The sequence below is a fragment of the Sciurus vulgaris genome, assembly GCF_902686455.1.
Source record: "Sciurus vulgaris genome assembly, chromosome: 15".
NCBI classification, from domain to species: Eukaryota; Metazoa; Chordata; class Mammalia; order Rodentia; family Sciuridae; genus Sciurus; species Sciurus vulgaris.
In genome coordinates, this window is record NC_136476.1 from 56,004,763 (window position 1) to 56,031,786 (window position 27,024).

Genomic DNA, 27,024 nt, shown 5'->3' on the forward strand with positions numbered 1-27,024 from the left:
ACTGCTTTGTAATATTTTCACATTGCCTAGCAAAGGTTAGTTATACTTGATCCACATTCTGGAGCCATTTGAAGGTTTTCATTTCCTTTCTTTTGATCCTCATTTCATGTTACAATGGTTGCTTCTAATACTTCTTCATGGATGGAACTGTGCTCTGTCCAGTCAGTCCAACAGTTATGCATATGGAAAAACTGAACTAGGGACTGAATTTTGAAGAAATAAAGGTGCAAGAGCAAACATTCACAAGTTGCTTTCCCCGCTAAGGAAGCTCACACAGACAAAAGGATGGCATGCCACTGTACCTCCTACCTTGCAATGAATCAATATTCTGTTAAATTGTACTGGTACCATTTAAAATATACTTGTCAATATACTGACAACATATACTGTTTTCCTAAAATACAGTTAGACTTGAAAGCGAAAGATGAGGAGAAGCCTTGCCAACCTGGGTAGATACTGGGATACCAGGATTCTCTTAAATTGGTGAAGGAAAGGATGAATAGAGGCAAACCTCCGCTAGACAAATGTTGGCCTGCATTGGCCTAGATTAGTGCTTATTAACTAGTGGCAGTTATGTACCAGGTGCTGGATTCGCTGTATTAAATCCTTCCAGCAGTGCTCTGAAAGACCATTATGCCTCCCTTCACAGATGGAGAAATTTGCCCAAGGTGTCCACAGCCAGGAATGGAATTTGTACTTGATTTCATCTGGCCTCAAGAGGTCTTTATCCTCCACAGTGCAGTAATGCTCTTGGCAGCAGCCTGAACTGCTAGTTACTCTGTTGTCAAAGGAGAAGCTTTTTTCCACTCTCAGAAATCTGGATGCCCATTCAGAATCAATTTTACTGAGCTATAATTTTTAGCATAGCACATATGAAAAGTCAATACTTGAAAAATACATTGAGCATTTGTTTTTATTATGTAGAGAACAATTAGTAGTTATAGTCTCAAGCACCTAATTACTTGAGTCTGACTTGTTTTGACTTTGGCCTTTCTCCAAGCAGACCTAGAGAAAAAAGTGGAAATGTATGAACTTACTCTACTTATAGTAGCAGGATAAAAAGTCATGTCAAACAATTTGAAAAATATCCAGTTTCTCTCAATTTTAATTTTTCAATAATGATGCATAGATCCTATAGTCAAACTACTTGATGATCCTTTTAACAAAAGATTCAGGGAAAACCTGACTAGCCAAACTTAATCCAAATATTTGGGATAAAGCATGAAAGGTAAATAAGAAGTGCTAAATAAGAGTAGCAAGCTGCCTTCCCTCCTGGGATTAAATAAGAATACCTGTAAGGCACTCAGCAGTACTTAGGATAAACTTATTAAGTAGCTATTTTCCATTTTAATTCAGCATTTGAGAAGAGCTGTCTGTCTAATCACTAATGCAGAGGTCTATAGTAGTAAGCCCTTAGCAAACAGAAAACATGACCAGACTACTACAATTTGTTTATTCCTGCTCTTAGGACTTCTTCCAGCATTGGCTGCCTCACTGTCCTAGACATAGAAGTAGTCCTTAAAAACCTGACAGACTTGTACAGCAGTACACCGCCATCCCTGACTGTTTCTTGGACTGAGTCCAGTTCAGTCGGCTTTGGCCTTTATTGAAGGCTCTTCTTTCTGCCCCAGTGGAGGGTTGGTTTTGTTCTATTGTTCCTCAATTTGCAGCTCTAACCTGACACTTTGAACCTACTCTACATATACCTCCTGCAGACCTGATATGCTGCCCTCAACCAGACCAGCTGGAACTTAACTTGCTTTAAGCCATACATCTGTTATTACTCTGGAAACATTTATACAAGTGTATCATCTATGAAGACTACATTGTGGTGAATTCTGAATAAATCCAATCTAATTTCCTTTATTTAAATATAAAATTCTGTTAAAAAAAAAGTCAGTGAACTAAAAATCACATTTTTTCATATGTCAGTTCATGGCCACACACAGTACAAGTCTTGCGGTACATGTCATCTTCTAAATTTTCTTCTGGTCCATACTCATGTTGATGAGCAATCATTTCTCTTTTCCATACACTGCTTCTTACTGCCCGCCGCAATTCTAAGAAAAAAATAAAGGTTTTTCAGCTGAACCCAAAAATAAATCCGATCAGACTTTCAGCCATATTTGTGTATTTAAACCATATATTTTAATATTATGACAAACATCAAAGTTGATTTCACAAACTTTTCAAGCTTTATTACCTCACCTGTGTGGCTTGACACATCAAGTGGTTGCTGAAGTAGTATGAAATGAGAGGTTTAGAAACAGGCATGTGGGTTAGGATTACAGCAAAGGAGAAGCAAGAAGTGACGTCTGACTTGGGGAAAGGATGCCACAGCAGGAAAGGGGGGTGTCTTTTAACCCATGTTCATAAGTCAGGAGGCTCTTCTAAGAGGCAAGGCATTTTTTTGCAAGAAAACTAGAAAGCCGAGAACTATCACTAAAACTCAAGTGTTTTCATCTTGGAAAAACTGCAATTGACCACGTCTATTAAAAGTTCTTTATTTTATAAAAGTGACAGCATTTCTTTTTGGGGAGGAGTTGCCAATAACTACCACAAAGTACAACCTAAAAATAAGAATCACAGAGTATAAAGAGCAGGAGAACACTTGAGTTTTTTTGTTGTTGTTTTTTACTTCATTTTATTTTGCAGGTGGGGAAATGTGAACCCAGGTTGTCTTTTTCCAGTGTTCTTTTTGTTCTACATCATACATCATGTATCATTTTACCAAAAAAAAAAAAAAAAGATTTAAAAAGTGACTTAAGGCTATCATTTTTTAGAAGTTCACATTGCATATTACCTGAGGAAACCCCTTAGTATTCCATTTCAAATGAATAAGCTGGTAAGTTATCAGTTTCTAATATAATGAATAAAAAGCAGCACTATAATTGTTTACATTTCTGTTCTCACCAGTGATCCAACCAGCTCATCACTGTCTTTGACAGTGGTACCACCTACCTAAAGGAGTATGGGAGCTGTCTTTTATAATTTCAGCCATAAAAATAAACATCTGTCAATTTTTCACCTTTTCCTTAATCCAATATAGATCTGTGGTAAGTAGTATCAGAATACTACTTGAATCTTTATAATATCAGCCCTTATGAAGGTTATACACCAGGCACTGGCCTTAGTGCTTTAAATGCATTTGATCCTCAAAACCTTGAGATAATACAACTGCCATCCCAGTTCTATAGATGAAAAAAACCAGGCAGAAAGAAATTTCCCAAGGTCAGATAGACAGTTGCTGGCAGATGTGTGGCCTTGTGAAGGTCTACATTCTTAACCAGATGGACACAGTGTGTCTCCAGGTATGAGGCACTGAGAAAGGCACATCACTTATGTATTATCCCTCTCCTAAAATACTTATGTACCCTGTGTCCAACCAGCAGGAAATGCCATTAAAACCCCAAGTGAGAAACTGAAAAGCCAGGGCAGGGCATGGGAATGGACTTCTGACTTAGGAAGAGTCAACATCATAAAAAGACAAGGGCTGTGAAAATCCAGAATACAGTTTAGAAAGCCTTGGTAGTGAAAGCCAGTATCTGATCTTAGACTGGATCCTGTTCTAAAGTAGACATTTTTGAGCCACTGAACAAGACTAGAATGTAGACAGATTAGATAACTAATTCAATAATGAATTTACCAAGTTTAATAATGTTACACAGTAATGTTAAGAGAATACCCCCATTATAAAATACTACTTAGGGGTCAAGAGGTGGTGATGTATATAATTTATTAAATGGTTCAGAAAAATGAACGTGTGCATATACAGCGAGCATGCAAATGATGATCAAATGGCACACAACAGGTTAGTCCGGGTATGGGTGGTCGTTTGTTCTATTGTCCTACCAACTTCCTGTGAGTTTGAAATTATTTCTAAATAAAAAGTTTAAGATGGGAGCCATCTTGAAGGGGACTCCCACTGGCCAGATTTGGGACAGTGTGAGTATCAAAATGAACAATGATGGGACTGGAGTTCAGTACACTGATGTGAGAATAGGAATCCATGAGGCAGTCCAACATGTTTTAAAGGGGGAGGGGAGTGTGGCTGGGAATGTAGCTCAGTGGTTGAATACTTCCCGGCACCCCCAGGAAAAATGTTTGAAAACAGCCTAAGGATCTTGGTGTGGGGTGGGGAACAGGCCTGTAATCCCAGCAACTCCAGAGGCTGAGTCATTAGGCCTGCAAGTTCAGGACCAGCCTCAGAAATTTAGTTGAGACCCTGTCTCAGAAATAAAAGTGGCTGGAGATGTCACTCAGTGATAGAGTGCCCCGGGGTTCATTCCCCAGTACTGCAAAGAATTTAAAGAATAAAAGGATCTGGGGAGATGATTCCCTCCCCCCAAAGGAAGCCAGATAATAATTGTAGAAGGAATGAAAACAAAATTACCATTTAATAATTCAGTCAGGTTAAGACTCATCCCTATATAAAATATAGGAATGAAATTCACAGTGTCACATTTCTTGTATTCAGTGACACAGGTCAAGGGTGCCTTGACAGTGGAATCTAGCAGATGGCCTTAACTGCACAGTCGGACTGACCCCTTCAAGCAGAACTGGAAGCATGGCTGTGCTGGGTGACTGGAAGTGTTCCTGCCAGATTTGTTCCACCCGAGTCTCATCAAGGAAACAGATCCAGGTGGAGGCCTGTGCACAAGAGCTGGCCTGACACTTCCCAAGTGTCAAAGTATGAAAGAAAAAGGCTAAGGGACTAGATCACAAGGATCCATTCAGATGCATCATCCCTGAATGGCCCCTGGATCCAATAGCCAAAAGGCTACATTTTGAAACAGCTAGGGATCATGAAATATAGGTCACATACTAGATAACAGCTTTACATTAACATTACATTTCCTGAATGTGATCATTGTTGGTTCTAGAGGAAAAAAGTCATTATTTTTAGGAGAAATATGCTAACGGATTTATAAGAATCACAATGACCACAATTTTAGATTGGTAAATTTTCTCCATTCAACTTAGGAAAGCAAAAATCAACTATCTGTAGCTGAGACTAGGAAGAAGGGTAGAAAAGTGAGACAATAACAAGCCCTGGGGGAGCAAAGAGAACGGAGGCAGAGTGACATTCTGCACAGCAGCAAAAGCCAAAGTGAGACCAGAGAACATAATCGGCTTACACCGTGACAGCCTCCTAGTACCACTGGCCTGGGACCTCACAACACAGCTGCTGCCTCTCCTGGAAATCTAAAAATGTCCAAGTCAACCAGTCTTTCTACTGATATCCTCAGTAATTGATTACATTACCCCCAAAGATTTCTCCCTAAATTCTTGTTTTAAATATCTTAATTTTACAAAGAGGCCATCTGTATACAAAGAAACCCAATGCAGCTTATGAAGCAAACTTGTAAAACAATTAGTTGAGGCACCAGATATTCCTAATGATAGGAGGGCAGAAAGTATTGATTTAGGGTGTCCCTTGTTACCTGGAGAGAAGCAGTAACAAAGAAAACAACATAGGTAGCTTTGACCTTATTTTATTCTCCATCGAATAAAGCAGAATAGGGCATTCTGTCTCTCAAGCTCCTCTCAATAAACCCCCAGTCAGGAATATAACCACACCCCCAGATATACAGTGTCCACAATAGGGGGCCTCAAAATGGAATTTCCTTACCCACCTCTTTTGGGGGGAAATGCATAGTAACGATGAAGACTAGCTAAGTACTAAGAGTAGGCGGAATATAACTTGAAAGCCTCACCTCCACCTTATTCTAGAAAGGAGGCACACAAAAGGTTATACCAACTCCAAGTTCTCCAGTATCAAGGCCAACACATAACTGCATTTTTTGAAACCCAGTTAAGCTAAGCAGCAATGATGCCAACATTTCCACTTCTGCCTTCTTGGATCTAAGATCTGTAACAAACTCTGTCTACTTCTCTACACCTTATACTATTTATACTTTTTTTTCCCTGTAATAAGCTCAATTCTCAAACTGCTAATGTAGAAGATCATATTCTAAAAGCATGTAAATATAATCTCTTACGTTCCCATAAAGAAAGAAACTTTGTCAGCTTCTTTATTGATCAAAACAGAAGACCAAGATTCAGGTTCTGATTTCAACTAAAGAACCTTTTAACTTGATATTATTCCTTTCTGAGCAAACTGCATGGTCAGCTCCTTGTTTCTATGGTGCCTGGTCAGGAGGATGGACACATAAACACCATCCTCTAGAAGGAACTAACAAGAAGCAGCTATAATTCAGGAAGGCTTCACCTCTGCACACCGACACCCAGAGGACAATGGAGTAATGTCCAAGCATGGAGAGAACTCATGTTCATGTACAAAATAAATAAATAAACTTATTTATAGAGCCTTGGAAAATATACCACTCACATAACCACTTCAAAAAGCTTCCTCAAAAGGTAACTTTTATTCAAACAAGAAATAAATGGAAATAAACCAATTCTGAGAGGTCTAAGTGTGTGAAAAACTTAAGGGAAAATTTGAATTCCTTAAAGATGATACAAATCCAGAGTAATTTATCTGGTGATTAACAGCAACTACTTACTAAAGTGATAAAAAGCCAATTATACTTGAGTTTACATTTGTTTAAAATACCAATGAAAATTGTGGAAATTTTTTTCAAAAGTTCTGTTCACAATAATGTTGAAGTATACAAACTTGTTATATTTTTCTTTAAACTTTTTAGTCAAATTACATGAATTTAGTTTCTATTAGATAGGATTTTGACCAAACCACAGATTTAGTGTGGTAGAAAAAAATTACAAATAGCCCTCAAATGTTTCATCAAGCCAAGTGTGGTAACTTGGGATGCTGAAGCAGGAGGATCACAAGTTTGAGGACAGCTTGGGCAACTTAGCAAGATCCTGTTTGAAAAATCAGGAAAGAGCTGGGGCTGTAGCTCAGTAGTGGAGTGCCCCAAAGTTTGATCCCCAATCTCACCCCCAAATTAAATACTACCTCACTAGAGATACAAGTCTCTAATTATTTTTATCCATGTATCGTTGTCTGCACCAAATACCATCTGGACAGTGATTTAAGGAGGTAGCAAAGGGACAAGTTGAGGTGGTACCAAGTAGCTGGCTTAACAGAACCCCTGGGCTAACAGACAGTTAACCTCTATGTCCTCCTCTTTCACACCCCTTAACAGGTCTTTCCATTACTTTTTCCTTTATCAGCTGCTCTCCTTACTGCTGGAAGAGGGGAAGGGCTAGAGTAGCACACAAAAGATTACAGAAAAGGCCAAATTTTAAAAAAATCTTTCTGAATCCTCTCCATAGGTCCTTGGTGCTATCTCAATATCACCCTAATATTTAAATGTACATGCTTAGTGCTGAGTGACTCGTGTTGGAAGAAGTCTTCAATTAAATGCTTTTCTATGGAGTAATTTGCTATAGAAAAACTCAGTACAAAGTCATAAAAGTGTGCTTACCTTCTATTCAGGAATTAATAAGTAACTATAATTTACACAAAATTGAATATAAAAATGTTTTTCATAAGGTTATATCAGTAAACATGAATGTACAATATTTTTATAAAAATATTTTAAAGGTCTATGTATGGAAAAGAGCTACACAGCCATGAAAATGTTACTAATGACTGGGTAGCAGAATCATGGGATAGGAGTTCTCCGTTGTAATTTTCTACCTCTTTTGGATTGTTCTTTTTTTTTTAACCTTAAATAGCCTGATTTTATTTTTTTTTTATTTTTTTTTTTTTTATTGTAAACAAATGGGATACATGTTGTTTCTCTGTTTGTACATGGCGTAAAGGCATACCATTTGTGTAATCATAAATTTACATAGAGTAATGTTGTTTGATTCATTCTGTTATTTTTTCCCTTCCCCCCACCCCTCCCACCCCTCTTTACCCTCTATACAGTACTTCCTTCCTCCATACTTGCCCCCCTCCCTAACCCTAACTCTAACCCTAACACTAACCCGTCCCTCCCCCCCATTATGTGTCATCCTCCACTTATTAGTGATATCATTCGTCCTTTGGCTTTTTGAGATTGGCTTATCTCACTTAGCATGATATTCTCCAATTTCATCCATTTGCCTGCAAATGTGGATTGTTCTTGAATTACTTGTATAACAAAAATGGTGGGGTGGTGGTGGGAGACTCATGAGAAGAAATAAGGATTACATTCAATTTTGGGGGTTTTTGTTTTTAAGACATCTGTGTTATCCCACTCACCCTCCAAAACTTCTTTGAAATCCTAAAAACATAAGCAAAATTTTAATGGCTAGTATATTCATTTTAAATGGATCAATTTAGTATATATATATATATATATATAACCCAAAATGTACACAAATATATGCCATCCAGACACTCTTGAAACACCTGCATGAAGAACATTTGTGTTTATTTCTGAAATTCTCTTTAAATTTTAGAGATGCTGTTCTAGAGTAGGAAAAGCCCTCTGCTCCTGCAACCCCCTGTGTTCACCCTCATGCCATAGCACCTATTACCCTCTATTATGATTTGCAGTATCTCTCTGGACGAATTGAATAGAGAGCCACATGCAGACAAAGCTGCATGGATGAAGGAATGATGGCACAAATGAAGATTTTCAGTCAAGAAAGGCTGCTTCCAGGCCTGACTCATTTAACAAGTTACTTCACCTTTCTGGGTCTTTTAGTCATGTATAAAATAAAATGGTTAGATTAGCTGACATCAGAAAGTTCCTTTTAACTGCAATGACTAAGACTCGGAGCATGATTTTTTTCATTTTAAGCAATCAGAGAGGTCTGTTGGTGAGTATTTGGTTTCTGAAAATTGTTGATCATATTTAAGATTTAACTGATGCCAAATTCTTGACCAGGATACCATCCTCAATCCTAAAACCATTCCTACATAAAACATGATTCATCTTAAAATGATGATGGCTTACATGCTTTTTAGAAATGCAGTTCTTTGAGGTTTAGACTGAGAACCTCAAACCTATGTTTAAGGACAAACTTTTAAGTCATTTTTTTTTTAACCTCTGGAAAAACACTTTCCAATCTATTGGTAACATATCCTTAACAAGAATCTAGCTAAAGTAGTAAAGCAATCCTTCATGATATAAAATGTAGCTACTTACCTTTTACTTTTTTATCAAACTTCTTCTGTTTCATTTTTTCTCTGTTTTCTTGTCTCACTTCCTTTGCTTCTTCTAGTGCTTCCTGACTACCCCAAACTTCAAGGGACCTCTTCACAATCTATAATACAGTCATCTTTAAATCAGTTGTGATTGAGAGCTGCAAGATATTATGATTATCAATCCCATAGGTACTGAAGAATGATCTAAGTATAAATTTATCCTTTTTTGAAATTTAAATGACTTTAAATATTACCAATAGAAAACAACTCTAATTCCATCTTAACCTAGAAACCCTTAACAAATGTATGCTAAATTAGGTTATAAAGAGAACAGCTGTCCTCTGTCTGTACTGCTGACACAGAATCCACAGAAGAAATGTGGTCAGTGGGTTTGTTGAATCTTGGCAGGCTCACCAAAGAAGTCTGTTGACACATTAGCCATATCAGACCTAAATCTGAGGTCATCTCCAAAAATCTCCAACCACAGGAAATCACCAGTTATTACTATTCATCTCCTCCTGGCTCAATACGTTTACATCCACTTGACTAACTTCTCATCTGTAGAATATGAATTAAAAAACAAAAAACAAAAACAAGTACCTTTGGGGTACCTATATGACCTAAAAAGTCTTCATTCTAGTTTTAACTTGGGATTATATAATTATATACCATTAACTTTTTTTGGGGGGGTGCTGGGGATCAAACCCAGGGCCTTGTGCTTACAAGGCAAGCACTCTACCTACTGAGCTATCTCCCCAGCCCCTCATTAACATTTTTTAAAAGAATAGTCCCACAGAGTAAGAATTATGCTCAGGATACTTCTCATGATATATTATGGGGAACAGTGTAGCCAAACCCAAAATTTCTTAACATTATAAAGTGATATATTTCATAAATTGTAAACCATCATATTTTCCACATTGTAACATCCCTGAAAATGCCATACCACCAGTGTACATAATGGACTTTAACAAGTGAATCAAAAACTGGATCAGAAGAACTGCACTCAGAATGTAAAGAAGTTCAAGAATATCTTTTTTTTGGTGGTGGTGGGGATGTGCCAGGGCTTGAACCCAGGGGTACTTAACCACTGAGCCACATCCCAGCCCTTTTTAGTTTTTATTTGGAGACAGAGTCTCACTATGTTGCTTAGGGCCTCCCTAAGTTGCTGAGCCTGGCCTCAAACTTTCGATCACCCTACTTCAGCCTCTTGAGTCTCTGGGATTACAGGTGTGTGCCTGTGGTTAGGAATACCTATATTAATTGTTTGTACTTGCATTTTCCTTTTCATGTATACAAGAAAACTGTAATAAATTCTAATAGCACTATTTCAACAACTATAAAATAAAAGCACCAAGTGATAAGAATGCCTAGCTCAGTTTAATTATCTATGTTTTTTTTCTTATTTTTAATGATATTATTTAAAAAATACATGGTGACTCTCCTAATGGTAGTCTTTAATGAAATTCAGTATATATTTTGTTTCACAATGTGGTTTTTAAATTTTATTTAAAGACAGTGGAATTTCGAATTTATTCCAACTCAAACTATGCTCTAAAGCAATGGTTCCCAGTATCTTTATGTAATGGCACAAAGAGTATTATAATATTCAAGCATTCCAGAGCAGATACAGGAGGCTGCTGTAACTCTAGGTAGCTGTCCTAAGTGTGAGCAGCCCCGGCCACTAAGTAGATGACTCTATCAGCTTGAAACCTGCCTGCGGCAGAAGAGGCATGCAGATCTCTGAGATAGGCTGGAGGCACAGGGAGGAATGCTTGACAGCATGCCAGGTGGTATCCCCAAGTACAAGTTAAGAGTTCAGGCATTTTTCCCCCCAGTGGGGGTGATTCCAGGGATAGGAGAATGAGGTCTCACTCCAGTTTTAAACTTTTTTAGTTTCAGAATCATACTCCTAACATCACCCACCAACAACATATTTGTTCCCAAGTGCCACAGCAAAAAGCATGTTATTAAATGTCATTACATGTCTACAACATGTGCAAAACAAAAGGATCCTTTTCACTCTCTGTAAGCAAAAATGGAATTATGATTACTGTCCAAACTTCACCTAAACCAGAACTGAAAATACACAAATATAATTCACTAGAGACCTGTAATTTTAGGTAGAGTTTCATATCACCCCATTGTGAATGATGAGGATTCTTCTTCACGATAAATTTAAGAACTGGTTCTCTTTTTTCTAAATCACAGTCCTTCAGAAGGTATTCCTGTTTTGCTTCTGTTTTGGTAATAAGCTTGTGTTTATCATCAGCATCTCTGAAAACAGATTAAAGTCCATTATATAAATTAGTTATTTTAAATAAACTAAGTTTTCAAGTAGCCCAGTAACCAAGGAGCATGCCCACCAAAAGAGATATAAAACACTTGTTCCTGCCTGAAACTCCCACATTCCCATTTTCTGGTAGCATAAAAATTCTACCAGAAAAGTACTTTATCTAATTACTTGTTCTAAGAAATTATATTAGCAGCAGACCCATGTAATTTAGCAATTTAAGAACTTCTTTAAAGTTTAGCTTATTCCAGACAGGACTTAAAATGACTTATTAGAGAAAATGTAAATGAGAAAAGGCTCAATAAGAAAGAAAATATAAACTAAAAAAGGCCAAGATGGGAAAGAAGTAAGAAATATAAAAGGCAAGGTTCAGGGTTCTTAACAGCTGAAGTTCCAGTTGGCTCTGAGTATTCTCAAAAGCAAGGCGAAAATGGAGACAGAGGAGATTACACAGTTCTTCTCATTCATTTGTTCTCCATCTACAGGCCTGGTACATGTTCAAATAATATAGTCATATTTTAATGAGAAATAAAGTACAGCCTTGTTTTAATGAGGCTTCTATTCTAGTTAGAAGACAGCAAATGTAATAAAGACAGGTAAAAGTGCTAAATAAATACAGAGCACAGTGAGGGAATCGCAATGTTCAGGTAGGAGAGTAGTCATCAGAGGCCACTGATGACGGACACAGCAGAGCCCTGATGAAGTTGACAACCAGAGGAAACATTCCTAGCAGACAGAAGCACAAGTGCAGAAGTTCTCAGGCAGGAGGGTACTGTGCACCTGGAGCTCACAAGAAGCAGCACCTGTAACCAGATGCTTAAAGTCAGTGACTGTGGGGCTGGGGTTGTGGCTCAGTGGTAGAGTGCTTGCCTAGCACGTGTGAGGCACTGGGTTCAATCCTCAGAACCACATAAAAATAAAGGCATTTTATCCATTTATAACTACAAAAAAATTTTTTTTAAAAAGTGAATGAGTATGAGGAGTGGCGAAGTCAGACACACGGGGGCCTTGCAAGCAGTGGTAGGCAGAGCAATTTTAATGGGATTAGAAACCATTGAAAGAAAAAAGCTTTGAACAAACTGCTACACGGAGAAGACTCTGGGGGTGCAAAAGTGGGAGGCAGTGCAAAGACCAGCAAAAGACCACTGCAGAGTCCACACAAGCACTGAGGGTGGCCTAGGTGAAGACAGTAGTGACAGGTGACAAGTGGATGGATTCAGGATATGGTCTGAGGATAGAGCAGATGGGATTTGGAATTAAACAGGACAGTAGAGACATAGTCAATGAATGAGGCTGAAAAGAGCGGACAGAGGTCAGGGACGAGTGAGACCTAAGGTTCTATCAAAGAATTCTATCAGAAAATCAATTTAGAATTAGGAATAACTTTAAGAAAGCTAAATAATTTGCAGGTATGAACAAAGGAAGTAGATACATAGACTTCTCTGTACTAACCCATAATCTTCAAAGATGTTGAAAGGAAACAAAACTTTATGTTAAATAAGTATAAAAGTATACTGTTTTATAAAAGTATATTGTTTTCGGACTACTACACAACTCTCTTTTATTTAAATATATATGTATATATATACATATATACATACATACATATATACATACATACAAAGATTGCTAAATTTATTGATATACACATGTCAATATTAATATAACATTCAAAGAGTTTCAAGGAAATATAATATGCATCAAGCCATGACATTAACTCTAAAATAAATGTTGTTAATCATTTCCTTCAGATAACTACATTTTCTAATGAATAGAAAAGCAAAGTAGAATAGAAAGCACAGTAACATTAAAAAACTACTCAAATTGAAAATATCAAAATACTGTGACTTGAAATGTGAGCAGTTTTTTTTTTTTTTTTTTTTTTTTGTCCTTTTTAAGTTATACAAGACAGTAGAATGTATTTTGACATACTATACACATACGGAGTACAACTTCCTAATCTTCTGGTTGTACATGATGTGGAATTACATTGGTCATGTATTCATATATGAACATAGTAATGTCCAATTAATTCTGCTATCTATCCTATTTCCATTACCCCTCCTGTCCCTTCATTCTCTTTTGTCTAATCCAGAGTACTTCTATTCTTCCCTACCGCCCCATTGTGAATTAGCATCTGCCTATCAGACACAACTCTCTTTAAACTGATACAATTGCTTCTATTTTCTCATGGAAACAAAATTACATGTGGTGCTTCAGTTCCCCAAAGCTACAGTGGCTTTTAGGAAAGTGATGATAGTACTAGACCTTTACCACTGGGTCAGCTGGAAATTAGCTTATAACTGATGATTACATCTGGAGTGCCAGAGCATGTCCAGCCACGCATCCACCACAGGCCCAGGCCCTATCTCCCACCCTCTATGCACTGAGGACTCCACTCTGCAACAGGTCAGTGGTGGAGGCTCCCAATGTCTGCAGCAGGGACTCCCCCAGGGTGGGTCCTCTAGCCAGGAGATGACCAAGGGCTACAGGTACAAAGCTGGATCCCTAAAGGTAAAAGCCCAGAGGGTCCACAACAGGACTTTCCACATGCGAGTCTTCAACACAGGACCTAGCTGAGTAAGGACAGGAGGACGATGTGTCATGAGAAGCATGGTTCTGAGATATTATGAAAAGAGGATGGAGAGTAGAAGAAAAAGAGGAGTGTGAGTTTTCCTTGCCTCTTCTCTTCACAAGGGGAGCAAAAGGAAAATAAAAAGAGGTCTTCTGGGGCTGGGGTTGTGGCTCAGTGGCAGAGCCCTTGCCTAGTACACGTGAGACACTGGGTTTGATCCTCGGCACCGTGTAAAACTAAAATAAATAAAAGTATTGTGTCCATCTACAATCTAAAAATTTTGTTTTAAAAGAGGTCTTCTGAGTCATCCTCCTTTGGTGCAGCCCTCTGACCAAGGTAACTACACCCTCAGGTTAAGTAAGAAATAAGTAAGAAACAGGGATCCTTAGGGCTGGATGAAGAGAAGGGTTAGGAACCCACTAAGAGATGAGGGCGTGGGGACCAGGACAACAGAAAGGAAATTTCTGTGGCAGAACCAGGTTCACATCATAAGCTTTGATCAACACAGACTTCCTGTGTTTCTTTGGCAAAATGTAAATCACAGAAATTTTAGGGCCCCAGAATAAAAATCATAATTACTAAGAAAAATATCAAATCCAAACACATAACCATTGTTTTTCCCTAAACCTACACATGGACATGAAATGACTTTAGCAATTAAAAACACTATCTAAAATGAAAAAGTACCTGCAGTTATCGCAAGTTGCCAAATCAAAGTGATTCATAAGGTAAGAATCCATAAATTCTTTCCCACATTCTTCACATATTACATAATCAAATTCCATAACAGGTCCTAAAGAAAGGAAGATAAATTTCTATAAGTTCCCTTTTTGTGAGTTGAACATATATATTTTCCTCTATTATTTTTTTATCATATATTTCATACCTGACCCAAATACCTTTAAATAAAAGATAGAATAAAACCTTGATTAAATAATCTTATGTTTAACTTAATCATTGCTGCAAAGTCCCTTTGGCTATGGTAAAGTCATATATTCATGGCTCCAGGGCAATTAGGGTGCGGACACCTTTGGGGGCCATTATTCTGTCTATTACAGTACAAAGGAAATTATTATTACAAAGTATTACAAAGTACAAAGGAAATTAGTCCCAAAACAGGAGGGAGAGGAAGGTTACATACAGGGGTAACAGGGCACCAACATATAACATGGTTCAGAGCAATAAAGAGCAAGGCAATAGCAGAAGACATCAATACAGAATTCATTTCCAAATGAAAAAATTATTTTTCCCTCCATTCCACCCACTAACGATCAAGCAAATAGCTCCCTTTTTACTGTCTCAACTATTAGATTATAAACTCCTTGAAGGGACAGATTCTATTTAGCCAGGCATCCCCAACACCCAGCAAAGAAACCTCTCTAGGGAGGGAAAAGTTAGATTTTTCTTTTTCTTTTTTACTTTGGTATTTATACTGTCTCAGATTTAGCCAGTGCCTCTTGTGTCCCTGTAACATGCCTTCATCTTTTCTGAACACTTACATATTTTCTTGTAATGATTTAAACTCATCTGGTAGCCATTTGCTTTTAGTTTAGTTTTGTTTACTCTTTCCATCCTTACTAGCTTAACCTTTTTTAATTTTTATTTTTTTAATTTTTTTGGTACTGGGGGATTGAATCCAGGGGTGCTTAGCCACAAAGAAACATCCCCAAGTCTTTTTTTTTTTTAATTTCTTATTTTGAGTCTCGCTAAGTTGCTTAGGGCCTTGCTAAGTTGCTGAGGCTGGTCTCAAACTTGTGATCCTCCTGCCTCAGCCTCCCAAGTCATTGGGACTGCAGGCATGTGCCATGATGCCCAGCTTAACTTAAAAAAAAAAAAAAAAAAAAAAAAAGTGAAAACTTATCAGAAATATAACTTCTTCAGTAACTCTATTGCTCTGGATCAGAGATCTGGACAAAAGTTTACCATCAAATATATTCACTGTAGCAATTATTAAATTATTATTAGAATAGAGAAAACAATAAACAAAATGGGTTGAAATTAAATAAATCATCATACAGCCATAAAATGGAATATTATGTAGCCACTGAAGAGCAAGCTCTTAAAAAATATTTAAAAATGAGAAAATACTCTCAACATTTTTATAAAAGAAAAATTGGGGGCTGGGAATGGAGTGATAGAGCACTTTCCTGGTATGCATGAGGACCTGGGTTCAATGCCAAGCACCACAAAAAAAGAAAAATATTATATTCTCATTCACATACCAAAAACAGTCTCAAAGAAAACATATCAAAATGTTAACTGCATAGGGAGTAAGTGTTTAATGGATACAGAATTACATTTGGGGATGATAAAAAAATTCTGGAGATGTATGGTAGTAATGGTCATACCACATCATGAATGGAATTAATGCCACTGAATGTAGACCTTAAAATGGTTAAAACAGTAAAACTTTAGGTTATGTATATTTTATCACAATGCTTAAAAATAAATACTTAAAAAAAAGGTAACGTGAACAGTGAGTGACATGCACACTCATCTCCCCATGGTTGTGGGGTGCATTCCCCCATGGGAATTTCATCTTCTAGACTGAGATTGTGGCCCCTGGTTAGTAGCAGTAGCAGCATCTCCTTGGAACTGGATAGAAAGAGATTCTCAGGTTCCACCTCAGACCTACTAACTCAAAAGAAATTCTAGGAATGGCCCAACAATCCATTTTAACAAACCCTTTCTTATGATTCTCATGACCCATTATTCTAGATTCTAAAATTTTCAGACTTGACTTTATAGGCAGCTAGATTTAATGACCTAAGTAAGATGATTTTTCTCTATGCTAAAGAAACAGACTGTCTTTCAAAATTAACAACAAAAGTGGTAGACAACATTAACTGCTCATTTTCCTCTACCAATGTTGGTCAACCACATAAAGTTGTACAAGTAGCCCTGTGCATAAGCATCTGGCCATAGGGGCACATGGGGCCAAAATGCCACTCATGATCACTTGTTAAGCCACGAGCCCAGGACCAGGCTATGTTGGCCCATGGAAAGAGGAGCTTTTTCTAATTTGTCACCCAAAAGGGATACCATTCTAACTGGCGCTAATTCACTACCAGAGTCCTATGTGCCAGCAGCATGACATCAGTGCACGAATAACAGCAATGTCAAATGCCATATGCATATCCTAATCAAGCAGCAAGGCACTGTAGTAGGTTCTCAATAATATTCATGACCTGTTAGGTGAAAGCATAGCCTTTACAGCCCATGGTGGACTCTATAAAAACACAGTTATAATGAGTCTTCATATCCACAAATCATGGAGTCCCTGAATTTTTTAAAAACATGTTTTAGTTGTTAATGGACCTTTATTTTTAATTAGTTTCATGCAATGCTGAGAATTGAACCCAGTGCCTTACACATGCTAGGCAAGCACTCCACCACTGAGCCACAACACCAGCCCAGAGTCCCTGAATTTAATGTGTTCCCTCCTAAGGTATGGCTGCTTGTCTACAATATCATGGTCTTGGTCAAATTTTTTGATCTCTGAATCCCTCTAAAGTTTTACTATTGGAGGCAGCAATGCACATGGCTAGGAAGTTTCTCCATTTTGGATCACTGTGAAGCCCACACAATATATATACCAACACTCTGTAAGCATCAACTGCTAAATACACCTGAGGTACACCTTTAATTACGGGGCTGAAGTCTCTTCTATAATTGTCATTCACTGTTTTAAGTTCTGTGTTCCAAAACAATTTAAAAATCATAGTAAGTGCAACCTTTGTGTCCCAGAGAAGTACTTCTTGCATTTGAAAGCAGCACCAAGTATTCTCCAAGTTAAAATAAACCAGTTTTGATAACTGTTCCTCAGCCTATTTTAAGATTTCCATTCTGGTCACCTTATTTCAGGCTCCACTTTCCTATATCCCACTTGAAATAAGTACAAACATTTTAATCCTTCTCAGGTCCTGAAAATAACAATTTAGACACTCATGGAATAGGATAGGGCTCCCATCTATCTTTGTGAACAACTATTTCTGTTGCCAAGGATGAAAATGGACTAGTTCTTTTAAGCTTTTATATTACACTATTGGCTATCAAACTGACAAACAAATAAAATTTCTTATGTTTCAGAGTGTGAAAGTATTTCTCACCCTAAGTATATGTGTATATATAACTGATTTATCAAAGCACTGACCTTAGGTAATAGATTTATATCTTTCTTTGCAAGATCTCCCTCTAGTTTGTAAATTGTTTTTTTCTCCCAACATAAATAAAAGAATATCCTAAATTTTACCTCTTGTGTTCTGGCTTCTCAATTCAGTCTATCAAGATTTTTTTTTTTTTTTTTTTTTTGAGACAGAGTCTCACTGTATTTACTGTCCGGGTTGGTCTTGAACTCCTGTGCTCAAGCAATCCTTCTGTCTCAGCCTCCTGAGAGCTTCACTGTGCCCAATTTATCAAGATAATTTTGAGTATTTTATCTGTCAATACATTGCATGACCCTACCTATTACATGACAATAAAGAACATTAACCCTTGTGTACACAAACCACAAATTAAATAATAATTTCCATATGTATAGGTTTTCTTTGATTTTAAAACTGCAAAACATTATCACTCTTGCAAACTGCTCACTGATCAAAACAATTTTGGTGTTATTTAGCATCAATATGCAAAGAATTATGCACATTACTCAAAATAATTAATCTAGATACTGTTTTCTGCAAAACTCATACTTTACCTGGTTGATGAACAATATTTCCAATTTTATGTTCTTCTTCTTCTTCTTCTTCCAAAATGAAGCCTCCTCCTGTGTCAATTATTTTGGGGGCTGCTTTTACATTAGCCATGCCTACCAAAAGGAAATAAAAGTGGTTATCAATTGAATTGGGTAAACCTATATGTTCCGTGTGCATAAACAGAATCTTTCTTTAAATTTAATATACTTCAAACAATACAAAAATGTTCATATTATCACTTCTATTCAAACCCATGCTGAAGGTTCCAGTCAGTGCACTATGGCAAGAAAACAAAAAAGGCATAAAGGTTGAAAAGAAAGAAGTTAAACAGTACTATTCACAGATGATGTGATTATGTATGTAAAATATCCACAATATACAAGTGAATTAAGAAACAACAATAACCTAAGAAGAGACTTTTAAAATCTTTACACTGAAAACTACAGATCACTAAGAGAAATCAAAGACAACCTAAATAAATGCAGAAATATTACACATATCAATTTTAAGTCCCAATATTGTAAAAATGCCAAGTCTCCCACTAATCTACAGGGTCACAATGATCCCAGTCAAAATCCCAGCAGTGGGATGTGTACAGGGGTGCGGATAATCTGACTCTAACATGTATATGTGAATAGAAAGAAACTGAAGTAGCCAAGAGAACCCTGAGAAACAAACTTGGAGGGTTTTATACAACCAAAACTCAAAGAATTACTTTAAACCTTCATTAATTAAGAAACTAAGGTATTGTCACAAAGATAAACAGGTCAATGAAACAGAGGAAAGTCCTGAAATAGACCTACATAAACTTTGTCATTTAATTTATTACAAAGGCTCTTGGTGGGAAAAGGATAATCTTCTCAATAAATGGTGCTGGGATTTATGACAAAGGTGCCACTACAGTACCGTCAGGAAAAGATAGAGTGACCTTTGACCCTATTTCAAACAGTACATTTGTTTTGGGGGTTTTTGTTTGTTTGTGGTACTGGGGATTGAACCCAGGGGTGCTTAACCACTGAGCCACACCTCAGCCCTTTTCTTTTTTCACTTCATTAGAAGGAGGGTGTCACTGTGTTGCTGAGTGCCTGGCTAAGTTGCTGAGACTGGCTTTGCGCTCGATCCTCCTAACGCGGCCTCCTGAGCTGCTAGGATTACAGGTGTGCACCACTGCGCCTGGCCAAACAATACACATTTTTAAAAACTTTAAAATTAATTGTAGTAATGAATGTGAAAGGTCAAACAATAAAGCCCCTAGAAGAGAACAGAAGAATAACTTCATGAACTCAAGGTATCCAAAAGCTTCCCAAACAGAACACAAAAAGGACTAATCATAAAAGTGTTAAACTGGATTTGATTAAAATTAAGAACTTTCATGTATATTATGACACCATTATGAGAGTGACAGACAAGAAGCAATCTGAGGAAAGATTATCTGCAGTATATCTAACTGACAAAGGACTCACATCCAGAATGTATAATGAAATGCTAGAAATAAGCAGAAGATAAATAGCACAACTTAAAAAAAAATAGGCAAAAGACTGGACTAAGCACAACACAAACAAGGAATGGCCAGTAAGGACATGAAAAGTTCTTCATCATCATTAGCCACCAGGAAAATAAAAATTAAAACCATAATGAAATATCACTATACTCTCTCCAGTATGTCTAAAATTAAATTACTTGTTTCTTTTTTTTTTTTTTTTTTCCTTTGTTCTTGGTACCAGGAATTGAACCCAGGGATGCTTAACATCCCTGAGTCACATTTCAATAATTTTTTATTTTTTATTTTGAGACAGGGTTTCTCTAAGTTGCTTAGGGCCTCACTAAATCGCTGACGTTGGCTTTGAACTTATGATCTTCCTGCCTCAGCCTACCAGACTGCTGGGATTACAGGTGTATGCCACCACAGAATGTCTAAAATGAAAACTGACAACACCAAATAGTGAGGATGTGGAGATACCAGATTTTTAAACTAATAAAATCACTATTTGGCAATATCTGCTAAAGCTGAATTTATAGCCTCCTCTAACCCAGCAATTCCATCTCTAGGCATACGTACAATAGAAATTAGTTCCTAAGTCTACCAAAAGACAAATACAAGAAGGCTCTCAAGGAATTTATTCATTATAGCCCCAAATTAGAAACAACCCAAATATCCATTAAAAGGAAAATGGAAAAACTGTGTTATAATACAAAAGAAAATAACATACAAATGAACAAACTACTAACAAGGCAACAAAATGAATGAATCTCTAAGATACTATGTTAAGCAAATGAAGCCACTGTATGATTCCATACCCTCTGATTACTTCAGAGGGTAGGAATCTGACACTGACTAGGAAGGAACAACAAGGAAACTCTAAGGTTCTGCAAGTGTCTTGATCTTTATCACTATGGGGTTTACGTGAGCACATACATAGGTAAAATTCAGAGGAGTGCAGTTTACATATTAACACACTACACACCTCAATTTTTTAAAAAAGTCAAATTTAACATGTATGTTTAAGTCACTCCCTTTCTCTGTCCTCAAATCTCTATTAAATGAAAAGATTAGATTATAATAAGCCTGTCTCCACTGTTAATAGCAATTCTCACACTACAGTGCATTAGACTGAGTGCCTTTATATCCATCATTCTTACAAACAGCAAGTATCTGAGTATCCACTGAAGGAAAGACAAGGGATGAATGTTCCTGAGACTATTATTTTTATTTCACGAATAGTGAGCAAGTGATTTGAATGACCACAAGTGCAATGTGAATCAAGAGGGCAAACTGGAGCCCAGCGTGGTGATGTACACCTGCCTATCATCCCAGCAGCTCAAGAGCCTGAGGCAGGAGGATCACCTTAGCAACTTAGCGAGACCCTGTCTCACATTAAAAATAAAAATTGCTGGAGATGTGGCTCAGTGGTTAAGCGCCCCTGGGTTCAATCCCTAGTACCAAATTTTTTTTTTTAAAAGAGGGGGTGCTGGAGTAGTAGACGCCATGACTTCAGCAGGATCCTGAACAAGGTTAAATCCACACCCGAAATGAAAGTCCAGTTTCCCCCTGCTGCTATCGTTGCTCCTTCCCAAGACTGAACACCACTCGGAGGACCAGTCTAAGCAAGCTCTTCTCAGTCTTTTTCATAGCATGTGTCACAGCACACACAGGAAATGAAAATCGTCTTACAGGTTGAAATAAAATTACAGCCAAGATAAAAATCTCAGCACCTGCATAACTCTTGAGGCATAGTGGGTTGCATCCACTGCTACAACACAGGTCAGTTCTTGGGTAACTGCCTGAGAAATCTTCATAGATTTCATATTCATTCTACCTTGCTTTCCATGATCAGAAGTTTAATACCAGTTTTTCCTTTCTACTTTATACCCCATGTCATAGCCATGTAGAAACCTTTAGGGAATCATGGATATGAACCAGTGAAAATGAACCTTTACCAATGATGTAAAAACTGACTGAGAGACTTAGATGGGACTTTGTAAAGCATCTAACATAACTCACTTGCTTTTTAGAGGAAGAAAGCCCAAATCACTCATAATGGCTACAATGAATCCACCAGGGGCTGGGGATATACTCAGTTGGCTGAGTGCTTGCCTCACATGCCTAAGGCCCTGGGTTTGATCCCCAGCACCACGGGGGGTAGGGGGGAGATCCACCAGAGTTCATAAGCTCCCAGGCACATCTGAAGTTTAGCTCCTTTTGGAAATAGGATAAACATCATTCAACAACATTCTGATACCAGTTGGGGGGTGGTTTCCACCACACCCAGCGATTCTCTGATGGAAACAAACTGGGTATCCTAGAATTCAACTCAATTCTGACACTCTCTCTGGAGTCAAATTCCACAAGATGAGGGCTCAGTTCCCAAGACTTCCCCTCTTCAGATGCCAAATGCAAGCCCCAAGTGCTTCCGAGCAACTGGCTATAAATCAGGGTTTCCACAATCCCTTCCTTGGGTTGAAATTAATTTGCTACAACAACTCACAGAAGAAAAAAAAAAATCACTGCTTTAATTACATTTAAATATGTATGTATGCATGTATTTAGAGTCTGTCTAGGTCACCCAGCTGACCCTGAACTTGGGATCCTCCTGCATCAGACTTTGGAATAGCTAGAATTAAAGGCATGCACCACCTTCCTCAGTTTTATCTATTTATTACAAACTATATTTTAAATAATACAAATGAACAACCAGATAAAAAGTTACACTGAAGCTGGGCACAGTGGCGCATACCTGTAATCCCAGCAGCACGGGAGGCTGAGGTAGGATTACGAATTCAAAGCCAGCCTCAGCAATGTGAGACCCTGTCTCTAAATAAAAATACAAAATAGGGCTGGGGATGTGGCTCAGTGGTTGAGTGCCCAAGTTCAATCCCCAGTATCTAAAACAAACATACAAAAAAAAAAGTTACGGGGCTCGGGATATAGCTCAGTTGGTAGAGTGCTTGCCTTGCAAGCACAAGGCCCTGGGTTTGATCCTCAGCACCAGGAAAAAAAAAAAAAAAAAAAAAAAGTTACATTGGGCCAAGGATAAGGTGTGAAGAGTCCTGAGTGAGTACAGGAGCTTCCTTCCTTGTGAAGCTGAGGAACACTGCACTTCAAGCACCCAAAATCCCAGACTCTCAGAGGTTTAGGCAGGTATTTAGCAAAAACCACATTTTTTGTGCAAATAATTTGTCATAGTAAACCACCAGTTAATGAACAGTTGGAACATGCCAAAATCTAACCTTCAAAAGGTCTTTCTAAGGACAGTTGTCTCAGGCCTGCTCTGTTAACTTGTTTCTGCACAAGAGACTCAGGAAGACAGATGGACAGCATCTTTGACAGCCTATAAAAAAAGTGATAGTAATAATACCATATTTACTAAAGGTCTACTAACTTTACTGTCAAAATCACTTTAAGAGGATTATTTTTACCAGAACTAACAATGAGCAAACAGGATAAGCCTAATTGGAGAAATATGTATTTAAGAACTGCCTTGAGGGTTTTAAGAGGTAGGAGAAGCATGAAAAGAAATAATGCATGTAACAGCAAACAAACTGATGTGGGGAAACTGCAAAATATGTAAAATTGTATGTTAAAATTCTCAAGTATAATTTCTCTCAAGTGCAAAAACCTTTCTAGAACTCAAGATGGTGAGCAAAATGAGGGGTGGGATAATCAAACAGGATATACAGACTCATTTGTTCCCAAAAGGGTCAAGCTCTTACCAGGTGGACCTACCCAACACCATAATAGCCAAACTTGCCTCATCTTATATTATTTTCTAGTTTCCTCATAGATCTAGATCTACTTAGAACTGGAATTCTTTACTTTCTCTACACACTCTGACAGGCTGCTGAAAGTTGGAGAGAACCTGTACAATTTCAGAGATTACCATCAAATTGGAGGGAAAATGCTTTCAAGGTACTTATCTACCAAGGTCTCTGTGTCCATTTGGAAAACAGGAGAACATCTGTGGGTATACCTAACTCTTCAAGGTCTGCATTAGGATCAAGAAGATTATGAAAAACTTAACACATGACCAAGTGTTATATATATATATATATATATATATATGGATTTTTCAAATGGCATGGAAAACTTTAACCTGCTTTTTAACAAGCAGTTCTCTACCTGCATAGAGTCAAAGAGGAGAGTCAGTAGCAACAGCTAATTCAATGGCAACTATAAAAGCAATTTTAAATTATACACTGCTGTAAAACATAAGGATTACTTTGTTGGAGGGGAGGAAATGTAAAAGATACAAGGCATTCCCATGTTTTACCCAGTGAGAAAGATCTGAGCATCAATTAGTATCATGCTTATGTTAGGGGACTGAGATACAGAGTACCAAACCCAAGATGGAGTATCTGCTTTCAAGAGGCTTCAATTATAGTGATGAAGAAATCACCATGAGCTGAGGGTTCCAGACACAATGTACAGAAGGCAAAATGTGTGTGCTGGAAATATAATGAGAAACACAACCAACAGGGCGATAAAAGGCTGGAGAAATATGCAGGAGTCAGGTGATGATAAAGAGCTTAGGGTTTATCTTGGGGGCAACAGAAAACTTTGGTAAGGCTTTAAATATGAAAAAAAAAAAAAGATTTGTGGGTCATATGGATGACATTCAAAGATAGGGAAAAAATACCTAGATTACTGCAGCAATCAATTAAAACATGGTATAAGGCAGAAGTAGGGATGGAAAAGAGAGACCAGATTCGAGGAATTTTGTAGAAATAATTTGGGTGAATTACTTCCAATAACAACACCAACACCTTGAAATATGACTGCCGGATAAAAAGCATGACGTGTGGCCTGGGGCTGCCCATCTGAAGGGAGACAAATGAAACCTACCTTCCACAAGAATAACAATTTTTCTTCCTAGAGATAAGATGCCTAATAGAGTACAGGCAACTGACAGGCAAAGAAAAGCCCTGAATCCAGTGTTAGATGACCCAAGTTCTAGTCCTGATAAGCCTGTGTGCTTGAATCTCAGTAAACCCCTTTCCTTTCCTGGTCTCAATTACCACTTAAGTAAAATATGGATACCAAACTCCACCCTTTTATTTTCCAGGATGGCTGTGAGAAACCAACTAGACAATCTGACAAGTGTGCGGTACTACGGATGTTACTCTGTTAGCCCCCTGAAGGCAGTGGCTCGGATGTTTGCTGTCTTATAGCTCCATGAAAATGAGGGTCCCTCAGTCGCTTTGGGTTGGATGTATGAACGAGGGGGTAGGTGCAGTCTTATTATTTAAATGGGTTGCAGTTCTAAAAGCTTTACACAGGGACCACCCTGTGGCTGGTGAACGTGCAGCAGGCAAAGGACAACTGAGGCGTTGACAGGTACTGAATGCCACCTCCCATCGGGGGCGGTATCCGCGAAGGAAAGACCGAAGCTGCGTAGCCGAAGTGCAGGGAGAAAGCTCAGGACTGGGAGGCAGGAGCCCTGGGTCCTACTGCGGAATCGCTCTGTGGAATGGCAGGGCGCTTCGACAGGACGCCCCGGCGGATTCCTGCCGGGACTGCAGGAGGATCTGCGCGCAGACCTGAGCGAAGTGAACTCGCACCCGGGACCCGGCCGCGCAAGCCGGTCTGGGGACCAGGGAGACACAGAAGGGGAAGGGGAGAGGAAGGAAAGGGGAAGGCGCCGCCAGGGCCCGAACCTCCAGTGGCCGCAGCCGCCGTCGCCGGGTAAGGCCGGGCCGCCAGCCGGGCCTGACGCAGCATCAGCGCCCGCTGCCGCTTCCGCTCGATGCTCGCCCGCACCGAGGCAGGCAGCTCCCCTGGCTGCTCCGAAGCCGCCAGCTCCGGCGAGACACCCTCCGCCGCCGCCATCTCCGCCGGCTCCAAGGGCCGCGGCCCAGCCCCGCGCTTGCGCACTGCGTGCGGAAGAGAGCCCACGGCCGGCCGCGACGCCGGTACCGCCTTCGTGCCCCGACACCAAGGGCCTCAGGGAGGAGTGCGCCTGCGCGGTCGAGGGGGCGGGGCGGAGGGGCGGGGTCAGGGTCTGAGCATGCGCGGTGCCGGTACTCCATACCTGCTCTTTGGTCCTGGCTGGTGAGGACCTGGCCACCCTTAAAGTCAGAGTTTCGCTTGGAGATTCAGAATATGGGCTTTGTACGCACACCCAAAAGATTAAGTCCTAGCGCTGACACAGTCTGTGACCTGGGGCAAGTTATTAAATGAGTTCAGTTTCTTCAGTGGTAAATGATTATGGAACCATATCCAGGGTCATGGGGAAAATTAGATGGCAGCACAATGGCTTGCACATGGAAATCTTCAAATAATGATAGCGGTTGGTGGTAGTGGAACCAATCACAGAGGCGAGTGGATGACTGATCAAACTTTATGTTGTATCCATGGCCTTATGTCTAAAATAAGAAGATATGGTGCAAATTTTCACCTGCTATGTGACCTCAGCAAATTCAGTACCTGGTACCAAGGCTGGTATGCAGGAATAGACTGTATTTTCTATGGAATTTTTCTTCTATGTGGAAGGACGCTGGATGACCAGGTAGACAATAGGCTTGGATTGGGGCTGAATACACTGACTTCCCAAAAGTGTGATAAGTGGAACAAAAGAAACACAACATGCTTTTCAAGAATTTTACTTTTTTTTTTTTTACAGCATAAAATTTAGTTAAAACCAGAAAAGATTATGTTCTAATCATTGCATACATCATTTAGGACTAGCTTTTAGAAAGACTAGTCTGACTAAGACTGGAAGTCAGACTAAGACTTCCACCTAATATCCAAGGGTTAGAGTTTGAGGAGTATAGTCCAGCAGTTATAATTGACTGCTATGTATATTGTTACATATAGATGTATATGTGTAAGTATATAGCCGAATGACCTTGTAAAAATATGTGTAGATCTTCTGGCTGAACTGGAGATAAAATTTTC

At 38.7% G+C, this 27,024-nt stretch overlaps 1 protein-coding gene across 3 annotated transcripts; it reads right to left on the reverse strand.

Annotated features, from left to right (window-relative positions):
* Positions 1 to 895: 895 nt before the first annotated feature.
* Positions 896 to 26,033, reverse strand: XPA (XPA, DNA damage recognition and repair factor). 3 transcript variants are annotated; one of them, XM_079113319.1, is made up of 8 exons: positions 25,785 to 25,916; positions 23,361 to 23,461; positions 18,635 to 18,745; positions 14,623 to 14,728; positions 11,179 to 11,344; positions 9,069 to 9,186; positions 1,916 to 2,060; positions 896 to 1,005 (listed from the first exon to the last, which is right to left on the reverse strand). In XM_079113319.1, exons 2-8 carry the CDS (start codon positions 23,449 to 23,451, stop codon positions 939 to 941), a joined length of 804 nt encoding a protein of 267 aa, XP_078969445.1. In that variant the 5' UTR covers positions 23,452 to 23,461; positions 25,785 to 25,916; the 3' UTR covers positions 896 to 938. The 3 variants fall into 3 exon arrangements, with proteins under 3 accessions (XP_078969445.1, XP_078969443.1, XP_078969444.1); XM_079113317.1 differs by lacking the exon at positions 23,361 to 23,461 and having other exon boundaries at positions 25,785 to 26,033; XM_079113318.1 differs by lacking the exons at positions 896 to 1,005; positions 23,361 to 23,461 and having other exon boundaries at positions 1,848 to 2,060; positions 25,785 to 26,027.
* Between the last annotated feature and the right edge of the window lie 991 nt (positions 26,034 to 27,024).